Below are 19,476 nucleotides of genomic sequence, written 5' to 3' on the forward strand. Positions count from 1 at the left end.
CCGCCCCCTCATCCCCAAGTCTCGCGAGATTTCCCGTCGCTCCCCCTTTACCCCGTGCCGCCAAGCCTCGCGAGATTTGGGTGACGTCACCCCTAGCAACCAGCGGCGTCCGTCCCTGGCAGCCGCGCGGCCTGCATGGCGGGCGTGGAGCTCTGCGAGCCCCGGCACCTCTACAACATCCTCAACCAGCAGCGGCGGCTCCCGCGGCTGGCGGAGCCCGGCTACCTCTGCCTGCTGGGTGAGCGGCCTGGGCAGCCCGAGGCGGGGCCGGCAGCCCGCGCTGCTCCGGCCGCTATCGGCCCCAGGGGCACTCACCCACCCGCTCCCAGAGGCTTTAGCGGTGGGCAGTGTGCGCTCACGGCTCAGAACCGTGTCCTGGGCTGCGTCCCAAGAGTGGAACCAGCAGAGCTCTGCTCTGCTCTGCTCCAGTGCTGGCATCCCAAATATGAGGAGGACGTGGATCTGTTGGAGCGAGTCCAGAGGGGGCCATGGAGATGATCCAAGGGCTGGAGCACCTCCTCTAGGAGGACAGGCTGGGGATTGTTCAGTCTGGAGAAGAGAAGGCTGTGGGGAGACTTAGAGCAACTTCCAGTGCTGAAAGGGGCTCCAGGAAAGCCGGGGAGGGGCTCTGGATCAAGATGCGCAGGGATAGGATGAGGGGAACAGTTTTGAGCTGCAAGAGGGGAGACTGCGATAAGATCTTGGGGAGAAATGTTTTGCTGGGGAGGCCCTGGCCCAGGTTGCCCAGAGCAGCAGTGGCTGCCCCATCCCTGGAGGGGTTCAAGGCCAGGTTGGATGGGGCTTGGAGCCCCTGATCCAGTGGGAGATGTCCCTGACCATGGCAGGGGTTGAGACTGGATGGGCCTTGAGGTTCCTTCCAACCCAAACCATTCCATGATTCTATGAGTCTACAATGTCATTACCCCTAAAAGGGTGCCTGATGTTGCAGTGTTATTAAATATTTTGGTGAGGGAGTCAGCCCGCTGGGGAGCGGAACTGGGGTGTCTCCGATGCCCTGTTCTCCCTCTCTGGGGCAGCACAGAGGCAGAGGTGCTGGGTGTCAGGAGAGCAAAGCAGGCTCAGCGAGCGGGTGCCAGGCTATGCCTCAGGGCAGAGCAGAAACAGAGCATAGGCACTGTGGGCGCTGCGGTAACACGCTTGGTTCAGGCTTAAAGCTGCCAGCATCACTGCCACCACAAAGTCTCAGCTTCTGAGAAACCAAATCTCTTTATCTGGTTGATGTTGGTGCCTGAATTCCCACTGCCTGCTTTAGGAACAGAATTCCACCTTAAAAGCATCAAATAAGGCAATTATCTTGGTTGGTTTTTTTCAGACACCCGTACTCAGCGTGAATATGACGAGAGCCACATTATTACAGCACGCAGGATCAAACAGGTGAAGGGAGACGATTGTTTGTGTGAACTGTCCCTGGATTTAGCAATTAGCAATAAGCCAAAATTGGCTTAAAACCCATGGGAATTGTCCCAGCCTCCCCCCTGCATGTTCCAGCCGTGTTCCACTTCTGCCACTGGAGGGATGTATTTGGTCACAGAGCAAAGGTGGCTTCCGTAGCCCAAGGGACTGACGCAGGAGCTGTGCATCAGGAAGGATATTGCACAAGTACAAGCAGATTGTAGCCTTGTCTTGCAAAGGACAGTGCTGGCATCTGTCCCGCTGTGGCCAATGAGGCAATCTGGCGGCATTTGCATAATTTCTGGATTCTGACTGGCTCTGTCAGAGTCACATACAGACATAGCCCCAAACCCAGCATAGCAACAGAGCCGTAACTTGGAAGGGGTCAGTAGTGTCAATGTCACAAAAGCGCGGAGTTCTGCTCTTGATTGAATTCCTCTGTGATTTTGGTAGAGTCCTACTGGGCATTATCTGATACCGGATTCTGAGGAGCTGAGGTGTGTCAGGTACTGCGTGGTGTATGACTGCGAGACCAGCTCCCTGGGTTGCTGTGACTATGAGGAAGAGGAGAGAGAAAAAGGTACCTGTGACCCCCATCAGACTAGACCTCAGCGCAAGACACATATCTTCCCATTCCTCCTTTAATTTTATGAGCTCTTCCAATGGGAAGAGATGCAAATTTACCCAGTTTTATTTGAAAAACTAACATCCGTGCTCCACCTCTGGGTTTTCTCTGTGTTGCACATCATAGTATCATGGATTGGTTTGAGTTGGAAGGGACCTCAAACTTCATCCAGTTCAAACCTTCTGCCATGGGCAAGGACATCTCCCACTGGATCAGGGGCTCCAAGCCCCATCCAACCTGGCCTTGAACACCTCCAGGGATGGGGCAGCCACGACTTCTCTGGGCAACCTGGGCCCAGGCCTCCCCACTTTCACAAGGAAATGTTTCTTCCCAATATGTTCTTAGGCTTCAAGAATCCAGATGTTATTCCAAGGCTTCCTGGCAGGACTGATCCTCCCAAAGTTCCTCCTCGCGTATGAGGAATGGGTTCTGGTTTTTTTCACATTTCACTGAGGTTGGGCTTGTTCAGCGAATGCCTTTTAGGGAGCAGTGCTGCTTCAGAGACTGCAAACGCTGACGTGAGTTCCATACGTTCACAGAATGACTACTTCCTCCTTTGAGGGTTTCAAAAGACTTCCACATGGTCACATTTAAGAAGACTTGGCTTGAATGGGAGTGCTGACTTGATGGGGTTCCTGGAGAAATGTGAGGAGCTGGAAACTTTTCCATGTCATTGTTCAGTCTCCCTTGAACCATGGAAATGTTTGGCTTTCACACATCCTTTGACAAGGATGCTGTGTGCAGAACCACTTCTGCCTGATTTCTGGCTCCTGTTGCCTCTATAAAGGAGTTCTAGCAAAGATTTACATCATTTTTAAAAGAAAAAAGTCTGGGCTGTAAAGGGAATGAACACAGGAAGCGTGTTCGGAGTGGTGGGTGGTGAGGTATTGGCAAGAGAGGGCGTGAGGAATCAGAAGTGGGTTTCTGTGGTGCTGATCCATCTGTAATGCAGACATAGCTAGAGGTGAGCAGGATGGATCCCTCCAGAGAAGGAGAGGGAGCAGCTGTGTCACATAATTTGCTTCTCTGAGGAGAGTGTTTAAAACACGGGTGAAGAATTTATTCAGCATACCTGCCCCTCTGCCTAATGCAGACTAAAGGAAAGGACCTCCTTAAAAACAAGATTATTAGGTGTAAATTAATACTCCCGTATTGTGGGGACTTATTAAAAGCATTTTCCAAAGAATAATGGAGAGGGGAAAAACCGTTTATCTAGACCTAAAAAAAGAAACTGGGACAAAGGATCAGGACAAGAGGTGAATAGCAGCATCACCTGCAGCAGCGGTTAGAGAACGAGTCTAGCCTTTAACAAGGCTTTCTGTCAGATAAAATAAAAAGGAGTTCATGCCAGCATCAGCATGACAGAGGTAACCCCAGTGCCGGTGGAGGCACTTCAAACGCATCCTGGCAAATGACTTTCTGATCTCATTAGATGCTGAGGAAGGAACTGCTGTCCAATATGCCAGAAGCCTCGAGCAGTTCACCCGCCATCCTGTGCTCGTCCTGACAGGAGGATACAAGCGTTTTTCAGCTTGCTATCATTTCCTGAGGACTCAGAAGATCTTGTGGATGCCTCAGGTGAGAAGAGAGTAATTTGCAAGTAGAAGACATTAGCATTCATATTCAGCTGATGATGGGTAATGAATTCAAGTTAAGCAGTGTTGTAAACCTGACATCAGAGTAACTTCAAACAAAGGAATTACATGTAATTGAAGTTACTGTGATTGCCCTGAGTCTCGCCACTAATTCTGTTACAGCCATGCTTTGCTTTTTTCCCCTCTTCTGTTGAGCAAAAGAAAGCTCATGGAAATTGCTCATAGAAACAACCTGGAAAGATTTCTCTGATAACCCTGAAACTGAAAAGTACAGATAACCGAACAAACAGTGGCAAATGATGACAAGCCGCAGGTTCCCCTCTCACACCTGGTTATATGGGATGGTGCAAAGTAAAGGCTTTCAGACAGAAGTACAGTTCCTATCAAGCTCTGTCTTTCATGTCTGTAAAGGTTTCCATGGGAAAGGACCACAGAGCAAGTGCTGGGCTGTTTCAACAGGCCCAGAAAGAAAATAGCCACCTACTGGAACACTGCTATCCTAAATGTTTGGTTTCACCTACAAACACTGATCTGTTTAGCTTATGAAAAACAATTTCCCTTCACATTTAGGACAGGACTTGAAGCAAGGCAGATTCAGAAGGCACTGGACAGCAGAGAGCATCTCATTGCATCGTATCTTTTCTTCTTGTTGTTCCTATTCACTTCTGGGTCACGTGAAACAGCCCATGACATGGTGCTAACCGTGATGCTACAGAGCAGGGGAGAAAACCAGTTCCTTCTGTGTGGCTTTATGAAGGGTAGCGAACTGCTGAGCTTCCCCATCAGACTCCACGGACCCAGACTGTCTCCTTGTCTCTCAGTTCAAGCTGTTGTTCTCTGTGGCATTAAAATTGTTAAGCTACTGCTTTGTTCTGCTTCAGCATTCACTGACTATGAGTGAGAGGTGTAGAGGCACTGTCAGCTACGTGTGTATTTTTGTCCTCAGCCTTCCCACTGCAGACACCAGACACAGCTGCGGACTCATGCTGTGCCATTGTGAGGCACCTGCAGCTCCACACGTGGCAGATAGTTTCATTTTGCCTCACAAACAGGAACTGGGGAGGACATCAAATGAACCTGTTATGCTGCAGTCCCTCCCGACAATGTAAAGAATATATACTGCCTCCTGTTTACTTAGGATTTGTGTCAAGTAATGCCACAATGACAGCAATGCTGCTAATTATTCTCAGTAAATCTAGCAAAGACTCCAATACGGAAAGACCGGGTGATGGAATGAATTCTTGCTCTAGAATATGTCATGGGCCATTGACTAAGTGTATGTTTAGTGCTTCATATGACTTCAGTTTAAGTGTACCAAGCTAAAAGGAGCAAATGCGTTCTCTAAATGGAGCCTATGGTTTCTCTCTGGCAGGAACTAGACAACTTCCAGCCATACCCTGTAGAAATACTGCCTGCAAAGTTATACATGGGGAATTTCAAGCAGGCCTGTGACCAACAAATTCAGAAAGATCTGAAGGTCAAAGCACAAGTCAACGTCTCTGAGCAGCCTGCAATGCTGTAAGTGAAACAATTCAAGGTTTACCTTCACCAGTGTGTCCATGTCTGTGAAAAAAGCGAGGCATCAAGGCACCAGAAGCTGTGGACTTCCAAGGAAACCTCTGCAGATTCAAGGGCTATTTAATCCATTTTTCCAGTGTCTGTTCCAGAGTTAGCACAGCAGCAATGCTGTCCTGCAGCCGTTGACCATGGCATGGGTGGATTGGGTGAGGGGAGGACTAGGAGGCCGTTGGCATTTGAAGTCTATCACACACCACCATCCTTTGGGAAGAACCTATAGCTCTGAGTAGCTCTTAGAGCAAAATCTTGCACGTGCATCAGGGTAAGAGCTAAATCACCAGTGTTTCACATTGTTGGTCTTCCTTCCATGCATCTGTCCCTGCTCAGTCAGTAGGCCGTGCTGGAAATGCCATTTCACACAGGGAAAACTAAGTGGTGTTTCTCCAGGTGGTGACCAAAACCAAGCAAGTAACAAATCCCGTTACCTACCCCAGTGTCTGCCTACTAGTAGACTCCCCTCAGGCCTTTGGCTCCATAGGAAAACACTAAAACATCTCCACATGGTAGGGAATCTTGCAGTGCCCTCTGCGTGAGGTGCTTCCATGTTGCAGACATTTCTCACTGATGTTTTGCACCATTCATTATCTGAGTTGAGTTGTCCGAGCCTGTGGAAGGAGGAGAATGCTGTCACAAAAAGCCATATGAGGTGAACTGTGGGGCTGTGTTCACGTTCTGCCAACAAGTGTGCCGTGAAGGCACTCCTGCTTGCACTTCACCTGTTTTCATTTAGTTCCCAGACAAAGGAAGCTGTAGGTTGTTAAGACATCAATGCCAATACCATGCGGGATGGAAAATCAGGTTCTCTATTACAAGCACCTTGGTGTCTTACCATAACAAATCCCTTATCATAATGTTAATGATGATGATGATGAAAAACTCACATGTGTAACAGCAAACAAAATTATCAGCTTGCCTCTAGCAAACATGTTTTTTCAAAGCTGCTCCTCTGGTCCATGTCACACTGTGTGCTCTTCTTCCAGGTTTACAGAAGAAGGCAAGCTCCTCCATATATCTGTCCCAGATTCACTTGAAGCAGATCTTTTTTCTTCCTTTGCCACTATTTGTGATTTCATAGGTGAGTTGTTCCTGGTCTAGAATTCCTGAGACCTTGCTCACTCTAGGGCAGTAGGTGGGAGTGACTGCAATGCACTCAAACAGGAAGCTCAAACAGGAGGGTCTTAATCTTTCAGGATCAGTATACTCCCAAGCAAGCCCACACCCTAATGGATACCAGACTAACTAACTAACTAACTAACTGCCTTAGTAACCATCCTGATGGACAGGTAGGAGATTTTACAGGGCAGCTGACTCTGATGTTCCTACTGCCTTTAAAGAACACCTCACTCTGATAATATTGAGCTTTCCACTCGGTCTGAGAAGGTTTTGCTTTAGGATGTCTATCAGGGCTTCATAGGATTCTCTCCTATTCCTTTCTTCTTAAATATGACCCTCTGACTCTTACCAGCACAAATCTTCAACCAGCAGAACTTTATTTGATTGAGAGTGGGACACACACTGGAGAAGTTACCACATGATGCTGCTGATTGTTGTGATCTTCAGCGCAGACCCACCATAGAGCTAAGGGAGGCTCTCAGGTTGGATGGTGTAAACCTGGCCTCAGCTACTTACATCAGAGAGGGCAAGAAGAACCTCACTCTGCAGCTCAGTGCCTGCAGGAGCACAGCAGACACAGCTCCTGCAGCTCCATCCTGCAATGGCATCCAGCTGTGTCCTGATCTTTTATCACACTTAGCAGCTGATGCAATGCTGACCACAGGTCATGGAAGGCACTTTCCTTCAGGTATCTGATGCAAAGGTGATGCTGATGTGTAATGAGGCATTGACTGGTCATCGTTGTTTGGTTCTGGTCTTCAAAGCCACGTTTTAACTCAGTGAGTTTTTAAGAAAGGCAAATGTTTACAGGAACAGGAGCTGGCAGTGCCCATCTGCTGCTGTCAGGGTTCATGAGGGTCCCCGTCGCTCAGGCCGCTGGCCTGCCAGCTGCCCCTGAATTAGAGCTTGATTTCCCAGATTGCTAATTTGTGACTGGCGTTTCTTTCCTCAGATGCTCAGCTGGATAGTGGAGCGGTGCTGGTGTTCTCCAGCCTGGGGATAAGCCGGAGCAGCACAGTGACCATGGCCTATCTTATGCATTCCTGCCAGTTTTCCCTGAAGGTACAGCACTGTCAGATCTCCTGCAGACTCTGCCTGGATCTGTTGTTTATTTCTCTTTCTGTAGTAATGAGAAAGGCATTAGCTGTGCTTTCCTGCATGCTACCCTCCTGATAATGTAACATATTCGGTTATAGCAGACTGTGTCTTTGTACCATGAAGGAGGTGCCTCAGGTGCACCTCTGACATTCTTGCATTTCCCTACTCAACCGCAGGGCTATAAAATAAAGCTGTGGTTACAGAACTTGGTATTTCTGCTCCCCTAGATCTGAGAAAGAGAGTATCTGGAAGCTACTTAATACTACACGGTTACTGGGAAATTCAGCACCTAGTGCTTGCAGGGCTCTGATTCACCACTGGGCTCAGCAGCACTGGCTTCTTCCAAATCCCTTATGTTTCTCCAGAAGCAAACCTGTCCCACAGGTGGTACTGTATCAGATCTGGAATGGGATAATACTAGCCCCAGGGGGATGTATAGGCTAAATGGGCAGAACATGCTGTTCCAGAGGTCTGAATGATGTAAGAAAAGTAATGAGTGATGTCAGAGAATGACCCATGTGATGACAGAGGATGTCCAACAGCCTGGCAGCCTCTTCTTAGGTGCCCGGCCCTTGGTCCCTTTGCATCTCATGGTGCCTGCTTAGCATGGAGCAGGCTGGTTCCAATGGGAACTGGAAGGCATCTCTTTAAAATCTTATCCTTCTTTGGAAAGCGGTTCATCCTCTAGGAGCTTGAAAGGATTGATCCAGGCTTCACTGGAGCTGGGCCTGTATCTAATCACTTAATAGATTTTGTGCAAACATTTGCAACCTAAGAGGAAATCTCCGACTATCGCTGTGTGCCAGCAGGTAATTTCAGGTGAAGCGAGCCAGCGGGGCTGCAGGCGCTGCTTCATCTCTGCTACTCATGCTGAGCGGGATTGCTCTGGCACACTGATAACCATGCCCTTGCACACTAAATTGCTGAAGGTGCTTGCAACAGCAGTGCAAAAGTCAAAGGCTGAGCCTTGCATTTCTCTCAGTTAGTATCAGCGAGTCGGTCTCAGCATTTTCCTAAGTGCCCAAGACAGGAAGAAGGAAAGATTGGCAGGGCAGTGGTGTGCTGCGGCTGGCCTGGTGGCACTTGCCCGCTCTTTGCTTTCCTGGGGGACTGTCCTGGCAGACAAGCTTGTTTCTTGCAGACAACAGCAGTGCAACAGTTCCTGTGTGATCCTTCACCCAGTGTAGGCAGAGATGTGGATATTGCAAACGAAAGGCAGATCTGGGGGGGGACATGACCCCCCTTATTCTATGAGTAATAGATATGTGAGTAGACCTGATGAGTTCAGGGGAGCTACAGACATCCACACTGTGAACTCAGGGGAGTAAATACTGGAAGATCAGGCTTGGAGCCTGCGGAATCACTGAGATTAGGAAAGCAAACCAATGGAGTGCTCTTTGCTAACCTTTGGTCTCATTACGCTTAAGCAACCCTCAGAGTGCAGGGGGCAGTCTGTTGTAAAAGCGGGGCGATGAGCACTGCTGGAAACCCCAGGAGTAAAGTACAGTAACGCTGATGGATCTACCCTGTGTGTAGCAGAGTTCCTTGCTGATTAGTTGCAACTAACAAATAATTAAGCTGGCTGTAATTAATGCAGTGGGATAACTAGAGTGTCATAACTGCTCTGCCACATCAGGTCACACCAATACAGAAACACGATAACCTTTGCTGCTTACCTGTGAACAGCTGCTACTTCACTGCCTTGCTTATCATCCATGGAAGAAGCAGCTTTTTAGGGCAGAACACTCAGGGTTGTTTTGCTCCGTTGGTGTGAAATAACACATGATACCTGCCAGGCAGTGAGAGCAGCCTGAGCTGTCCTCACGTCCAGGGAACAGAGTAGGGTGGGGAGAGCCTGCTCTGAAGTTCACACTTGCATCCAGCCTGGCCCTGCTTTGGCAGCAGTCTGAACTGCAGGTTCTTGCTGTCCGACGCAGGGAGCAGATACAAAGCTGTGTCATCCATAGCTGCTTTGTGTTGATACCCCAAATTCAGTTTGAATTCCCAACACTTCTTTGCTTTCCTTCTCTTTACAGAGAGCTTGGGACTATATTCTGAAATGCAAAACAAACATGAGACCACACCGGGGCTTTGTGAAGCAGCTCTCAGCCTGGGAGACCCAAATCTTTGGGGCCACAATCACAGACATCTCTGAACCAAATTACTGATGAGTGGCACAGAGAGCACCCAGCAGGGAAAGGCACATCCCTCTGCGAGCCTCCCTGTCAGCAGAAAGTTCCTGGAACTCTGAAAACAGATCTTGATGTACTGGAAAGGCTTTTGTCTTCAGCTCCATGTTATCTGGGGACAGGATTCAGAGCCATAAAGTGACCTCAGCTATGCTGTAGAAGGTGGCGGCTTGGGGAAAGCAAATCCTGCAGGATGTGACCCATTATGCCGAGCTTGTCTCTTTTGTAAGCAAAGGGGATTACAACCACGCTATCAGGCATGCGTGGTACCCCAGGTACAGGGTTATCTCTAGAAAGGTCCGTCGATCCATGGCCTGGGATGGTACATTTAGAGTTCGACCGCACCAACTTTCAGCCCACAGAATTCCAGCCGCACAGTGTCCCCCTTGAAGAAGTCTCTGTGCTGTAATTTGCCTTTTTAGCTGCCCACACATGGATGTGGCCTTTCACAGATTTACTGGCTGGATTTTTCCAGCAAGACTGTGCTCTCCACTTGCTGCCTTCCAATGCCGCAACCAAACCTCTGGTGACTTTGGACCACTGATCCTGCAAAGCAACACTTGAACTCAGCACTCACACCTACTATACTGTGAGTTCTTTACACAGTAAAACATTGCAAGCACTGTTCCCGGGCTTCCCTTCATGTGCTCAGGATTTACCTGGCATTCTCGTTGTAGATTCCCCTAGTTTGTAATCCTGGTGTGTGCGGCCAGGGATGGAGCCTTCACCACTTTGCTGGGACGCTTACAACAGGAGGTGCCAGAGCTGGCTGCGGGCTGGCCCCAGAGCCTGGGAAGGGGTGGTGGTTTCCCCATCTCCTTATTGATAAGGAAAAGAGACAGCTGAGGTTGTTCAGCCTGGAGAAGAGAAGGCTGCAGGGAGATTTTAGAGTAGCTTCCAGTATGAAAAGGGGCTCCAGAAAAGCTGGGGAGGGGCTTTTGATCAGGGAGTGCAGGGAGAGGATGAGGAGAACAGTTTTGAGCTGCAAGAATCACAGAATAGTTTGGGTTGGAAGAGACCTTAAAGATCATCCAGTTCGACCCCCCTGCCATGGGCAGGAACACCTCCCACTGGCTCAGGCTGCTCAAGGTCCATCCAACCTGGCCTGGAACACCTCCAGGGATGGGGCAGCCACAACTTCCCTGGGCAACCTGTGCCAGTGTCTCACCACTCTCATAGTGGAGAAATTCTTCCTAATGTCCAGTCTAAATCTGCCCCTCTCCAGTTTATACCCATTCCCTCTCATCCTATCACCACAAGCCTTTATGAATTGTCCATCTCCAGCTTTCCTGTAGCCCCTTCAGGTACTGGAAGGTCGCTATAATATCTCCTCTGAGCCTTCTCTTCTCCAGGCTGAACAAGCCCAACTCTCTCAGCCTGTCCTCGTATGGGAGGTGCTTCAGCCCTCCGATCATCTTTGTAGCCTCCCCTGGACCTGTTCCAACAGCTCCATCTCTTTCTTACATTGAGGATTCCAGAACTGGATACAATACTCCAGATGAGGTCTCACTTCCCTGGGCAACTTGTTCCAGTGCCTCACCACTCTCATGGAGAAGAAATTCTTCCTTACGTCTAGTCTAAATCTGCCCCTCTGCAGTTTATATCCCTTTCCCCTTGTCCTATGATCTCCAAGCCTTTGTGAACAGTCCGCCCCCAGCTTTCTTGTAGGCCTCAAGAGGGGAGATTGAAATGAGATCTTGGGGAGAAATGTTTTGCTGTGAGGGTGGTGAGGCCCTGGCCCAGGTTGCCCAGAGCAGTGGTGGCTGCCCCATCCCTGGAGGGGTTCCAGGCCAGGTTGGATGGGGCTTGGAGCCCCTGATCCAGTGGGAGGTGTCCCTGCCCATGGCGGGGGCGGGACTGGGCTCTAAGCCCCGCCTCCTTTTGCCTCAAACCCCACCTCCTTTCGCATCAAGCCCCGCCCCCCGGAAGCGCGCGGGCGGTACCGCTCGCAGCGGTCATGGCGGCGTCGGCTGCTGAGTGCCTGCGGGAGTGGGACGAGCTGCAGGACGGCTACCAGCGCATCCAGGTACCGCCCGCCGCGGGCCGTTACCGCCGGCAGCCCCGCGGCCAGGCAGGGAGCGGGTTTGGGGCGGCGGGAGGGAATCTCTGTCGGTAGGAGCGGTGGCTACCCCGGCCCTGCGGGTGTTCCAGGCCAGGCTGGGGCGAGAGGGGTCCCGGGGGCTGGGACTGGGTGGGTCTGAGGGACCTTCCAACCCCAGCCCTTCTGTGAGTGCCCCGTGAGGAATCGGGGCATGAATCAGTACACGATGGGGGATGATGTGATTGAGAGCAGCTCTGCAGAGAAGGACTTGGGGTGCTGATCGATGGAAGCTCGACATGAGCCACAATGTGCACTCACAGCCCAGAAACCAACCGAGTCCTGGGCTGAATGAAAAGCAGCGTGGCCAGCAGGGAGGGAGGGGGTTCTGCCCCTCTATTCCTCTCTCGTGAGACCTCATCTGGAATACTCTGTCCAGTTCTGGAATCCTCAATGTAAGAAAGAGATGGAGCTGTTGGAACAGGTCCAGGGGAGGCTACAAAGGTGATCGGAGGGCTGGAGCACCTCCCATACGAGGACAGGCTGAGAGAGTTGGGCTTGTTCAGCCTGGAGAAGAGAAGGCGCAGAGGAGATCTTATAGCGACCTTCCAGTACCTGAAGGGGCTACAGGAAAGCTGGAGATGGACAATTCATAAAGGCTTGTGGGGACAGGATGAGAGGGAATGGGTATAAACTGGAGAGGGGCAGATTTAGACTGGACATTAGGAAGAATTTCTCCACTATGAGAGTGATGAGGCACTGGCACAGGTTGCCCAGGGAAGCTGTGGCTGCCCCATCCCTGGAGGTGTTCCAGGCCAGGTTGGATGGGCTTTGGGCAGCCTGATCCAGTGGGATGTCCCTGCCCATGGCAGGGGGGTCGAACTGGATGATCTTTAAGGTCCCTTCCGACCCAAACTATTCTGCGATTCTATAAAATCACTGCCATGGGAGCTTTGGCTGTCTGGGATCCGCTCCCACCCTGACGCTGCTCGTCACCTGAGGGATAACAAGCCGTTTGTCTCCTGTACCTCTGTTTCACCTTTCTCCTTCTGGAACAGCTTGAGATCTGCTGATTAAGTGCTTGATAAGAACTGTGGAAGCTAAAATGTGTGCATCAAGGTCTAGTCCAAGGGTTGGTGCGAGCAGCATTCAGCTCCCTGGCGCAGGTGGTGTCTGGGCTGCCCCTGGTCGAGGTGAGGCTGCTTTCCAGCTGACCTGGACAGGAGCAGCATTGATCCCGCATGCGCTCTCCTTCCTTTCTAAATATAGTGGAGAATGGCATCCAGCCTTCCCCAGGTGCCACTGGGTTACCCTGTGCCAGGCACTGCACGAAATTCCAGGCAAAGCGGGCCACTTGTCCTGCCCCAGCAGCTCCCTGGTGGCTGTGGCCCTCGCCCCAGCAGTGGTTTACGCCCAAGACTTTCCTGTCCCTGTGCTGCAGTCAATGGTTTCCCAACCATGGGAGCATCCTCAGAGCGAGACCGTGTTGCCAGCTGGACTTTCACACTTCCCTGTGCAAGGGCAGAACCAGGCTGTGTCATGGGGCTGTGCCTGCACTCATACAGAACTCCCTTGGGATGGGGCTCCATGTCTCCAGTGGCTGCTTCTGCCCCCACGGGAGCTGGGACGGCTGCAGGCCATCCCCAAAACACACCTCGCCTTCTGCTTGTGTTTTCCACCACACCTGTCTCAGCCCGTGCTGCGCAGGTGAAGCTGGAGACCATTCTAGCATCTGCATTGACAGATGTGCCCGCAGAGTTCCCAGGCCAGCTGGGCAGCCTGTGACACACACCGCTCTCTCCTTCCCAGGATAATCATAAGCTGTACAAACAGAAACTCGAGGAGCTGACCAAGCTCCAGGATGGGATCTCCAGCTCCATCGCACGGCAGAAAAAGCGGCTGAAGGAGCTGTCCTTGTCCCTCAAAAAGTGAGTTGGGGCCCTGCGACAGCACAGGGTGGGAGGGGCGAGCAGCAGATGGGACCGTGGAACTCATCTCCCGGCTCTGCCTTTGATGCAAACTTACTGCAGCCTCATGGCAGCAAAGTGCTGTGGAGGGCTGGGCTCACCGCGCAGATCTGCTTCACCTTCCCTCTCCTCTCCCCAGTTTGAACTTCTTTGCAGTTCAGAGCCTGCAAGGACTTTGCAGGCAGTTTGAGCTGCTCCCCTCCTGCACAAAGCTCTCTCAGTCCGTCATGGATGGCGAGGAGACACCCCTCTGGCCTCCCCTCACTCTCATTCCTGCTTCCGTTTCTCGAGCAACGTCCCAGCCGGACGCAGAGGAACTCACCCTGCAGATGGAGTCGTGGACTTGCTTTCAGCTCATCCTCCCTGTCCTTGTGGTGTCCTTGTCTGAGATGGTCACATTTGGAGTGCCAGCACGTGCCGGTTGTGTTCCAGTGGGTGTCCTGATGCCAGCCTCTCTGTTTCCTCCCCAGATGCAAAGCCCACGCAACTCCCGAACAGGAATCGTCCATCCAAGAAACCCAGAGCCTAATAAAAGAGAGGCAGAATGTTTTCTTTGAGATGGAGGCCTACCTGCCAAAGAAGAATGGGTAAGCAGCCCCTCATTGCTGGGTGAAACAGTCTTCTCCCTCTAAGACACAAACCCACCGTCCCCGACTCCCGGCGCTGCTATAGCCACGTTGCCCCCTCAGGCTCCCTGGAGGACGCGGAGCCCCTGCAGCGCTGCCCCCATCTCCCCTCACTCCCTGGCCTGCGCGGGGCCTTCACCCACCCTATGGCTGCGTGCAGGGGGACCCCTGGCGAGGGCGGGAACCTTGGCGAGAGGGGGTGCCTGGCTGCCTGTCCCCCTGTCCTTGGGAGGAGATGCCAGAGCGCTTGTGCCAGTCACGCTGCCTGGCAGCTTTGAGTGGAAAACAGCTGGGGGCTCGCTCCCAGCCCGTGGTGCACGGGAGGGGAGGGTTGGCCTCAGCCCTGCTGCGGCACTGCCAGCTCCCATCCTAACGGCTCTGCTCTCTCCCCAGGTTGTATCTGAGTCTGGTGCTCGGGAACGTGAACGTCACGCTGCTCAGCAAGCAGGCCAAGTACGGCCCTGACGTCGCTGCAACCGCGTGCTTCATCTGGCGCGGGATCCCCTTGGCACAAGGACACAGAAGCTCCTCCCGGGCTGCGCTGCCGCACGTGCAGACACGTGGCTGGCTTGGCCCACCTGGAGCAAATTCTCTTCTTTTCCCAGAATCAGCCGAGTCCTCAGCTCCCCTTTTCACTCCTGCCTGCAGGCTGAGACTGTTAACCCTGGCGAGCTGAACAGGCTCCTGCCCCAAAGCTGTGTGGGGTTTCCTCTGCCTCAGGGACTCCCAAGAGAGGCAGAGTCAGGCCTGTGCAGCCACGGGTGAGCCCCCTCCTCGTCCTCTGGGACAACACAAATGGCCTGGCTTGGCTGCAAGAGCTGGGACGCTAGTGCCAGAGGCGCCCAGCCAGGAGCCCGTGTCCCTCTCTCCATTCCTCAGGCCTCACCCTGAAGAGCAGAGCAGACGCCAGCTCTCTGGGCCAACCACTGTGCTGCTGTGGTTGGGGGTGACTTGAAGTTGTCTCACCTGTGTGAAAGCAGCCAGGTGTGCTCTCAGGGGATGGATTGTTCCTGAGCATCCCACAGGCTCCCAACAGAGCATAGTTTTGTCCAGCCAGATGGGATGGGAGGACAGAGACTTCCAGCAGCCCCCTTGCTCCAAACCTGTCCTTGTCTTTGCTACAGGTTTGCGTATAAAGATGAGTATGAGAAGTTCAAGCTCTACCTCACCATCATCTTGCTCATTGTGTCCTTCTCCTGTCGGTTCCTCCTCAACTCCAGGTGAGTCTGGCTTGTATGCCAAGCAGAGATATCCTCCCAGGGCCCCTGTGTCCTCCTGTCCCCTTCTGAAAGGTCCAGAGTTGAACAGGAGATCCTGACAAAGGCCGTGACCACTGCCCTGCAGGTGGAGTGGCTTTTGTGGCTGCTGCAGCCTCACTGTGGCCGTGGTGGGTGGTAGAGAAGCAGAGAGGTGGGCATTCTGCAGCGATGGCTGTGTTGGTGCTTGTGTCCCTGATGCTGCCTTTACACCCCGCTGTGTTTGACACCAGGGTGACAGACGCTGTCTTTAACTTCCTCCTGGTGTGGTACTACTGCACCCTCACCATCCGGGAGAGCATCTTGATCAACAATGGATCCAAGTGAGTTGCTCGGGGAGGGGTACGTGCAGTGAGCTGATCCTTCTCTGCACAGCAGGGGAGTTGGGACCCACAGCGCAGCTTTGCACTCCCCAGGGGAGCAGCTCCCTCCTACTCAGGGTGTGTGGCTCGTGATGAGCTGCACTGGGCGGGAGGAACTCCCTGTGCGGAGGTGGTGCGGGAAGGTGGAGCAGGGGTTGGAAGGGCCTCGGTCCTGGGTGCTGCCTGGACCGGAGGTGCTGGGTCCTGCTTCACACAGAGCCGTTTTGTAACCAGCCCTGCTCCTCGCTCTGCCATGGGAGCTGGCTGGTGGCTGCGCTGGGTGGGCGCTGCTCTCCTGGTCTGTTTGGGTCTTGTTCACACTCAAGACCTGACGCCCCTGGTCTGTGTCTGCCTTCCAGAATCAAAGGCTGGTGGGTTTTCCATCACTACGTCTCCACCTTCCTCTCAGGTGTCATGCTGACGTGGTGAGTCCGTGTCCCCTCGACTCTTGGTTAGAGACCCTGGCCAGCTCAGACAAAGGGGCCCTCCCTGCCCTCACCCATGGCCGTGGTCCTCCCTGTGCTGGGGTCTAACAGTTGATGCCACGTGTCTCTCTCCTGGCACAAGCACCCCAAACAAAAGCAGCTGTTGGCACCTTTGTGAGGCAGGCAGCGTCCCTGGGCTGGGCAATGCTATCCCCTGCATTGCAGTCCTATGGGAGGGCTCCAAATCCTGTTGTGGTGGGAGTGGGGGCGAGACAGCGGTGCCCTCACCCCAGACATGTGGCCAGCAGGGCTGGCTGCGTCCCCTCACAGCCCTGTGTCCCCAGCCGGCATCGTCTCTCTGCAGGCCGGACGGGCTCATGTACCAGATGTTCAGGAACCAGTTCCTCTCCTTCTCCATGTACCAGAGTAAGCACTGCCGCGCGTGCTGGGACAGGGGCTGGGACCAGGACCAGCTGGAGAGCCGGCTGTAGCTGCTCATGGCTCTGCTCACCTGGCTTCCTCAGCCTCTTTCCATCACTCCTCACAGGCTTTGTGCAGTTCCTGCAGTACTACTATCAGAGCGGGTGCCTGTACCGGCTCCGAGCGCTGGGCGAGAGGCACAACATGGATCTGACTGTCGGTAAGCCCGACTCCTCCCTCTCTGGTCATCCCAGTCCAGATGGACTTGCTGTGGCCTCTGCCACAGGGCCATTGCTGCTTACAGCCTCCTCCCAGCACCAGACTAGCGCTCAGCTCACTGCAAGCTGGCACCGCTGTTAAAGGCAGTGATTACAGTCTTGCTTCAAGGTTGGTTTGACTGTCGTTCATCTGTAGCAGAAAGGGTAAAAGCTACAAATAAAGCCAAAGCTCTGAGATCTCCTGTGGGGTGGCAGCATCCCCTACACTGGATGCTCCCATCCTCCTCCTCCTCTGGGGCCACCAGCCCACAGCGGCTCCCTCAGGATGCAAGGTAGCAAGAGATGTGGCTCCCAGCATCCAAGCTTTCCCCAGGAAGCTCCTTCAGCTGTGAAACATCCCCCCAGCACCCCACATACTTGTGGGCTGCCACCTCCCCAGCCTCTGCCCCACCTAGTGCTCGCAAGGGCAGTTCCTCTGGAGGCCACGTTAGCTTAGCACAGGCGATCTCTGCCGTGGTCCTCCCTGCAAGTACAGGTGCCTCTGGCGAAGCTGCCTTCGCTTGGCAGGACCTTCTGAGCCAGGCACGGGGTGGCCACTGGATCTCCCTGCCCGTGCCCTCGGGAGCCAGGCTCCATCCTCCCCCCTGCTGCCACATCCCCCGCGACCCTGTGCAAACCTTCATCCTTTGCAGAGGGCTTCCAGTCCTGGATGTGGAGAGGCCTCACGTTCCTGCTTCCCTTCCTGTTCTTTGGGCAGGTGAGTGTGTGCTGATCCGTGTGGGGGCTGCAGGAGGCCAGGGCCCAGGTGGGAGTGCATTGTGCCATATTCCCAGGGATGCTCAGCAGCCTGGGTGTCGCACAGGTCCCCGCAGCTGCTGTGGCCACTCGATACGGATGCCAGGGGCCGGGAAATGCTTTGAACAAGCACTGAGACTTTTCTGCTCCTCCAAAGCAGCCACCGCCTCCACATCTCAGCCCGGTGGCAGGACCTGAGGGTTGCTGGTAGCTCTGCCAGGTGCCCCGGAGAGGTGCAGAGTGCAGCGAGGTGCTGGCTTCAAGCACCCTTCCAAAACCATTCTGAGCTGCAGCTCCAAGCTGCTGCTGCTGAAGGTTCAGTTCCTCTTCCTCCGCCGGAGCATTTAAGCTGGTGGCCAAAAGCTGCTCTGAGGCCTCCTCGTGGCTGTTGGGCTCCAGAAGGTGGCAAGAAAGGGGGAACGTCCCACTGGGGTTTCTCTGGCCCTAAGCCTCGCTGTGGTTTCGCCACGAGCTGGGGCAGGGCTGACCTCATGTGAGGTTTGTGCCCAGAGGGCGCTGCTGGAGAAACAGCACAGCTTGGAACCTATGAAAGCAGGAGTTCCCCTAAACCTCCTCTCTTCTGCAGTTCTGGCAGCTCTACAACGCCATCACCCTCTTCCGCATGATCCAGCACCCCGAGTGCAAGGAGTGGCAGGTAAGGGGGGCCCCAGGCAGCTGCCCTGAGGCAGGGGGGACCCAGACAGGACTCTCCCACTGACTCGCGCTCTGTGGCTCCTGCAGGTCCTCATGTGCGGCCTCCCCTTCTTCATTCTCTTCCTGGGGAACTTCTTCACCACCCTCCGCGTTGTCCACCAGAAGTTTCAGAACAAGAAGACAGACACAAAGCGGAATTGAAGGGGCGCAGTGTTGGGGCCAGGACTGTTTCTTCCCACTGGCTCCATCCCCACCTCCTCAATGCCATCCGGACTCTGGCATCTCACTTCGTTCCTTGGAAGCCTGGGCGTGGGACAGCTCAGGGTCTGCTCACAAGAGCCTGGTGCTGGATCCGTGTCTGACTCACTCGCCTGGAGTCCGGAGGGCCCTGTAGCCCCCATTCCGCCAGCCTCCCTGCCCCAGTGAGCCTGGTGCTCCCCATCTCTGCCCTCACCACATTCCCTGGATGGTTCTGGGCTGAGCCTGGGTTCCCACCCCGCTGCACGGTGCCCTGGGCTGCCAGCCGCCTCTTGGCGTGCTCAGGGCTCCTCTCCATATCATGCGGGTGGTCAGGGTGGAGGTAAAGGGGCCCTCACACCTCACCAGCACAGAGCAATTGCAGCCCCAGCTGCTCCCTCTGCTTCCAGGGTCAACTGCAGGCGGTGCACAGGGTGCATTGCACCGAGGGGACAGAGCTGTGGCACAGGAGGGATGGCAGCACAACAGCCAGTACCCAGCTCCGTGCTGGAGCTGTGCGAGCAGCACTCTGGCGCCTCTGGAGCATGGGAACGTGACAATAAAGGGAAGGAGCTGCCTCAGGTCACCAGGGCGGTCTCAGAATGCTCCATGCTCTGCGGCTCTGGCTCACCTGGCTGCGGGCAGGGGAGGGAGGAAGAGCCACGTCCCAGTGCCCCCAAAGCAGCCTGGGGTGCAACGGGGCCAGAACAGTGCTGCGAGCTGCCCCACAGGCAGAGGGCAGAGCTTTTGCTGCCGCAGGGGCTCAGTGGGACCTCGGTGGGAAGAGAATCCTAAGAAAATGCTTGGAAACGCTAAAGTGTTGGGAACAAAAGCGCACTCCTCAGCCCGGAGCCACCCCTGCCCTGC

At 53.8% G+C, this 19,476-nt stretch overlaps 2 protein-coding genes across 2 annotated transcripts; both read left to right on the plus strand.

Annotated features, from left to right (window-relative positions):
- STYXL1 (serine/threonine/tyrosine interacting like 1) lies at positions 1-9,841 on the plus strand. Its single transcript, XM_054084680.1, has 8 exons — positions 1-238; positions 1,334-1,395; positions 1,867-1,993; positions 3,471-3,616; positions 5,006-5,151; positions 6,192-6,286; positions 7,277-7,386; positions 9,459-9,841. The coding sequence occupies exons 1-8, from the start codon at positions 136-138 to the stop codon at positions 9,588-9,590; spliced, it is 921 nt and encodes a 306-aa protein (XP_053940655.1). The 5' UTR covers positions 1-135; the 3' UTR covers positions 9,591-9,841.
- Positions 9,842-11,509: 1,668 nt separating this feature from the next.
- On the plus strand, positions 11,510-19,465 carry TMEM120A (transmembrane protein 120A). The gene is made up of 12 exons (XM_054084678.1): positions 11,510-11,637; positions 13,459-13,577; positions 14,087-14,203; positions 14,636-14,695; positions 15,367-15,462; positions 15,732-15,821; positions 16,220-16,285; positions 16,650-16,711; positions 16,833-16,925; positions 17,616-17,680; positions 18,305-18,373; positions 18,460-19,465. The coding sequence occupies exons 1-12, from the start codon at positions 11,569-11,571 to the stop codon at positions 18,571-18,573; spliced, it is 1,020 nt and encodes a 339-aa protein (XP_053940653.1). The 5' UTR covers positions 11,510-11,568; the 3' UTR covers positions 18,574-19,465.
- Positions 19,466-19,476: the final 11 nt, after the last annotated feature.

This window comes from Cuculus canorus, chromosome 20, assembly GCF_017976375.1.
Source record: "Cuculus canorus isolate bCucCan1 chromosome 20, bCucCan1.pri, whole genome shotgun sequence".
NCBI lineage: Eukaryota > Metazoa > Chordata > Aves > Cuculiformes > Cuculidae > Cuculus > Cuculus canorus.

What these genes read in the sequence shown, in the direction of transcription:
- STYXL1 (XM_054084680.1), top strand. Translation starts at nt 136, where the DNA reads ATGGCGGGCGTGGAGCTCTGCGAGCCCCGGCACCTCTACAACATCCTC. An exon ending in CAGCACGCAGGATCAAACAG is followed by an intron (nt 1,396 to 1,866) that starts GTGAAGGGAGAC and finishes TGATTTTGGTAG; the next exon opens with AGTCCTACTGGGCATTATCT. An exon ending in AGATCTTGTGGATGCCTCAG is followed by an intron (nt 3,617 to 5,005) that starts GTGAGAAGAGAG and finishes TCTCTCTGGCAG; the next exon opens with GAACTAGACAACTTCCAGCC.
- TMEM120A (XM_054084678.1), top strand. Translation starts at nt 11,569, where the DNA reads ATGGCGGCGTCGGCTGCTGAGTGCCTGCGGGAGTGGGACGAGCTGCAG. An exon ending in CAACATGGATCTGACTGTCG is followed by an intron (nt 16,926 to 17,615) that starts GTAAGCCCGACT and finishes CATCCTTTGCAG; the next exon opens with AGGGCTTCCAGTCCTGGATG. An exon ending in CCGAGTGCAAGGAGTGGCAG is followed by an intron (nt 18,374 to 18,459) that starts GTAAGGGGGGCC and finishes TGGCTCCTGCAG; the next exon opens with GTCCTCATGTGCGGCCTCCC.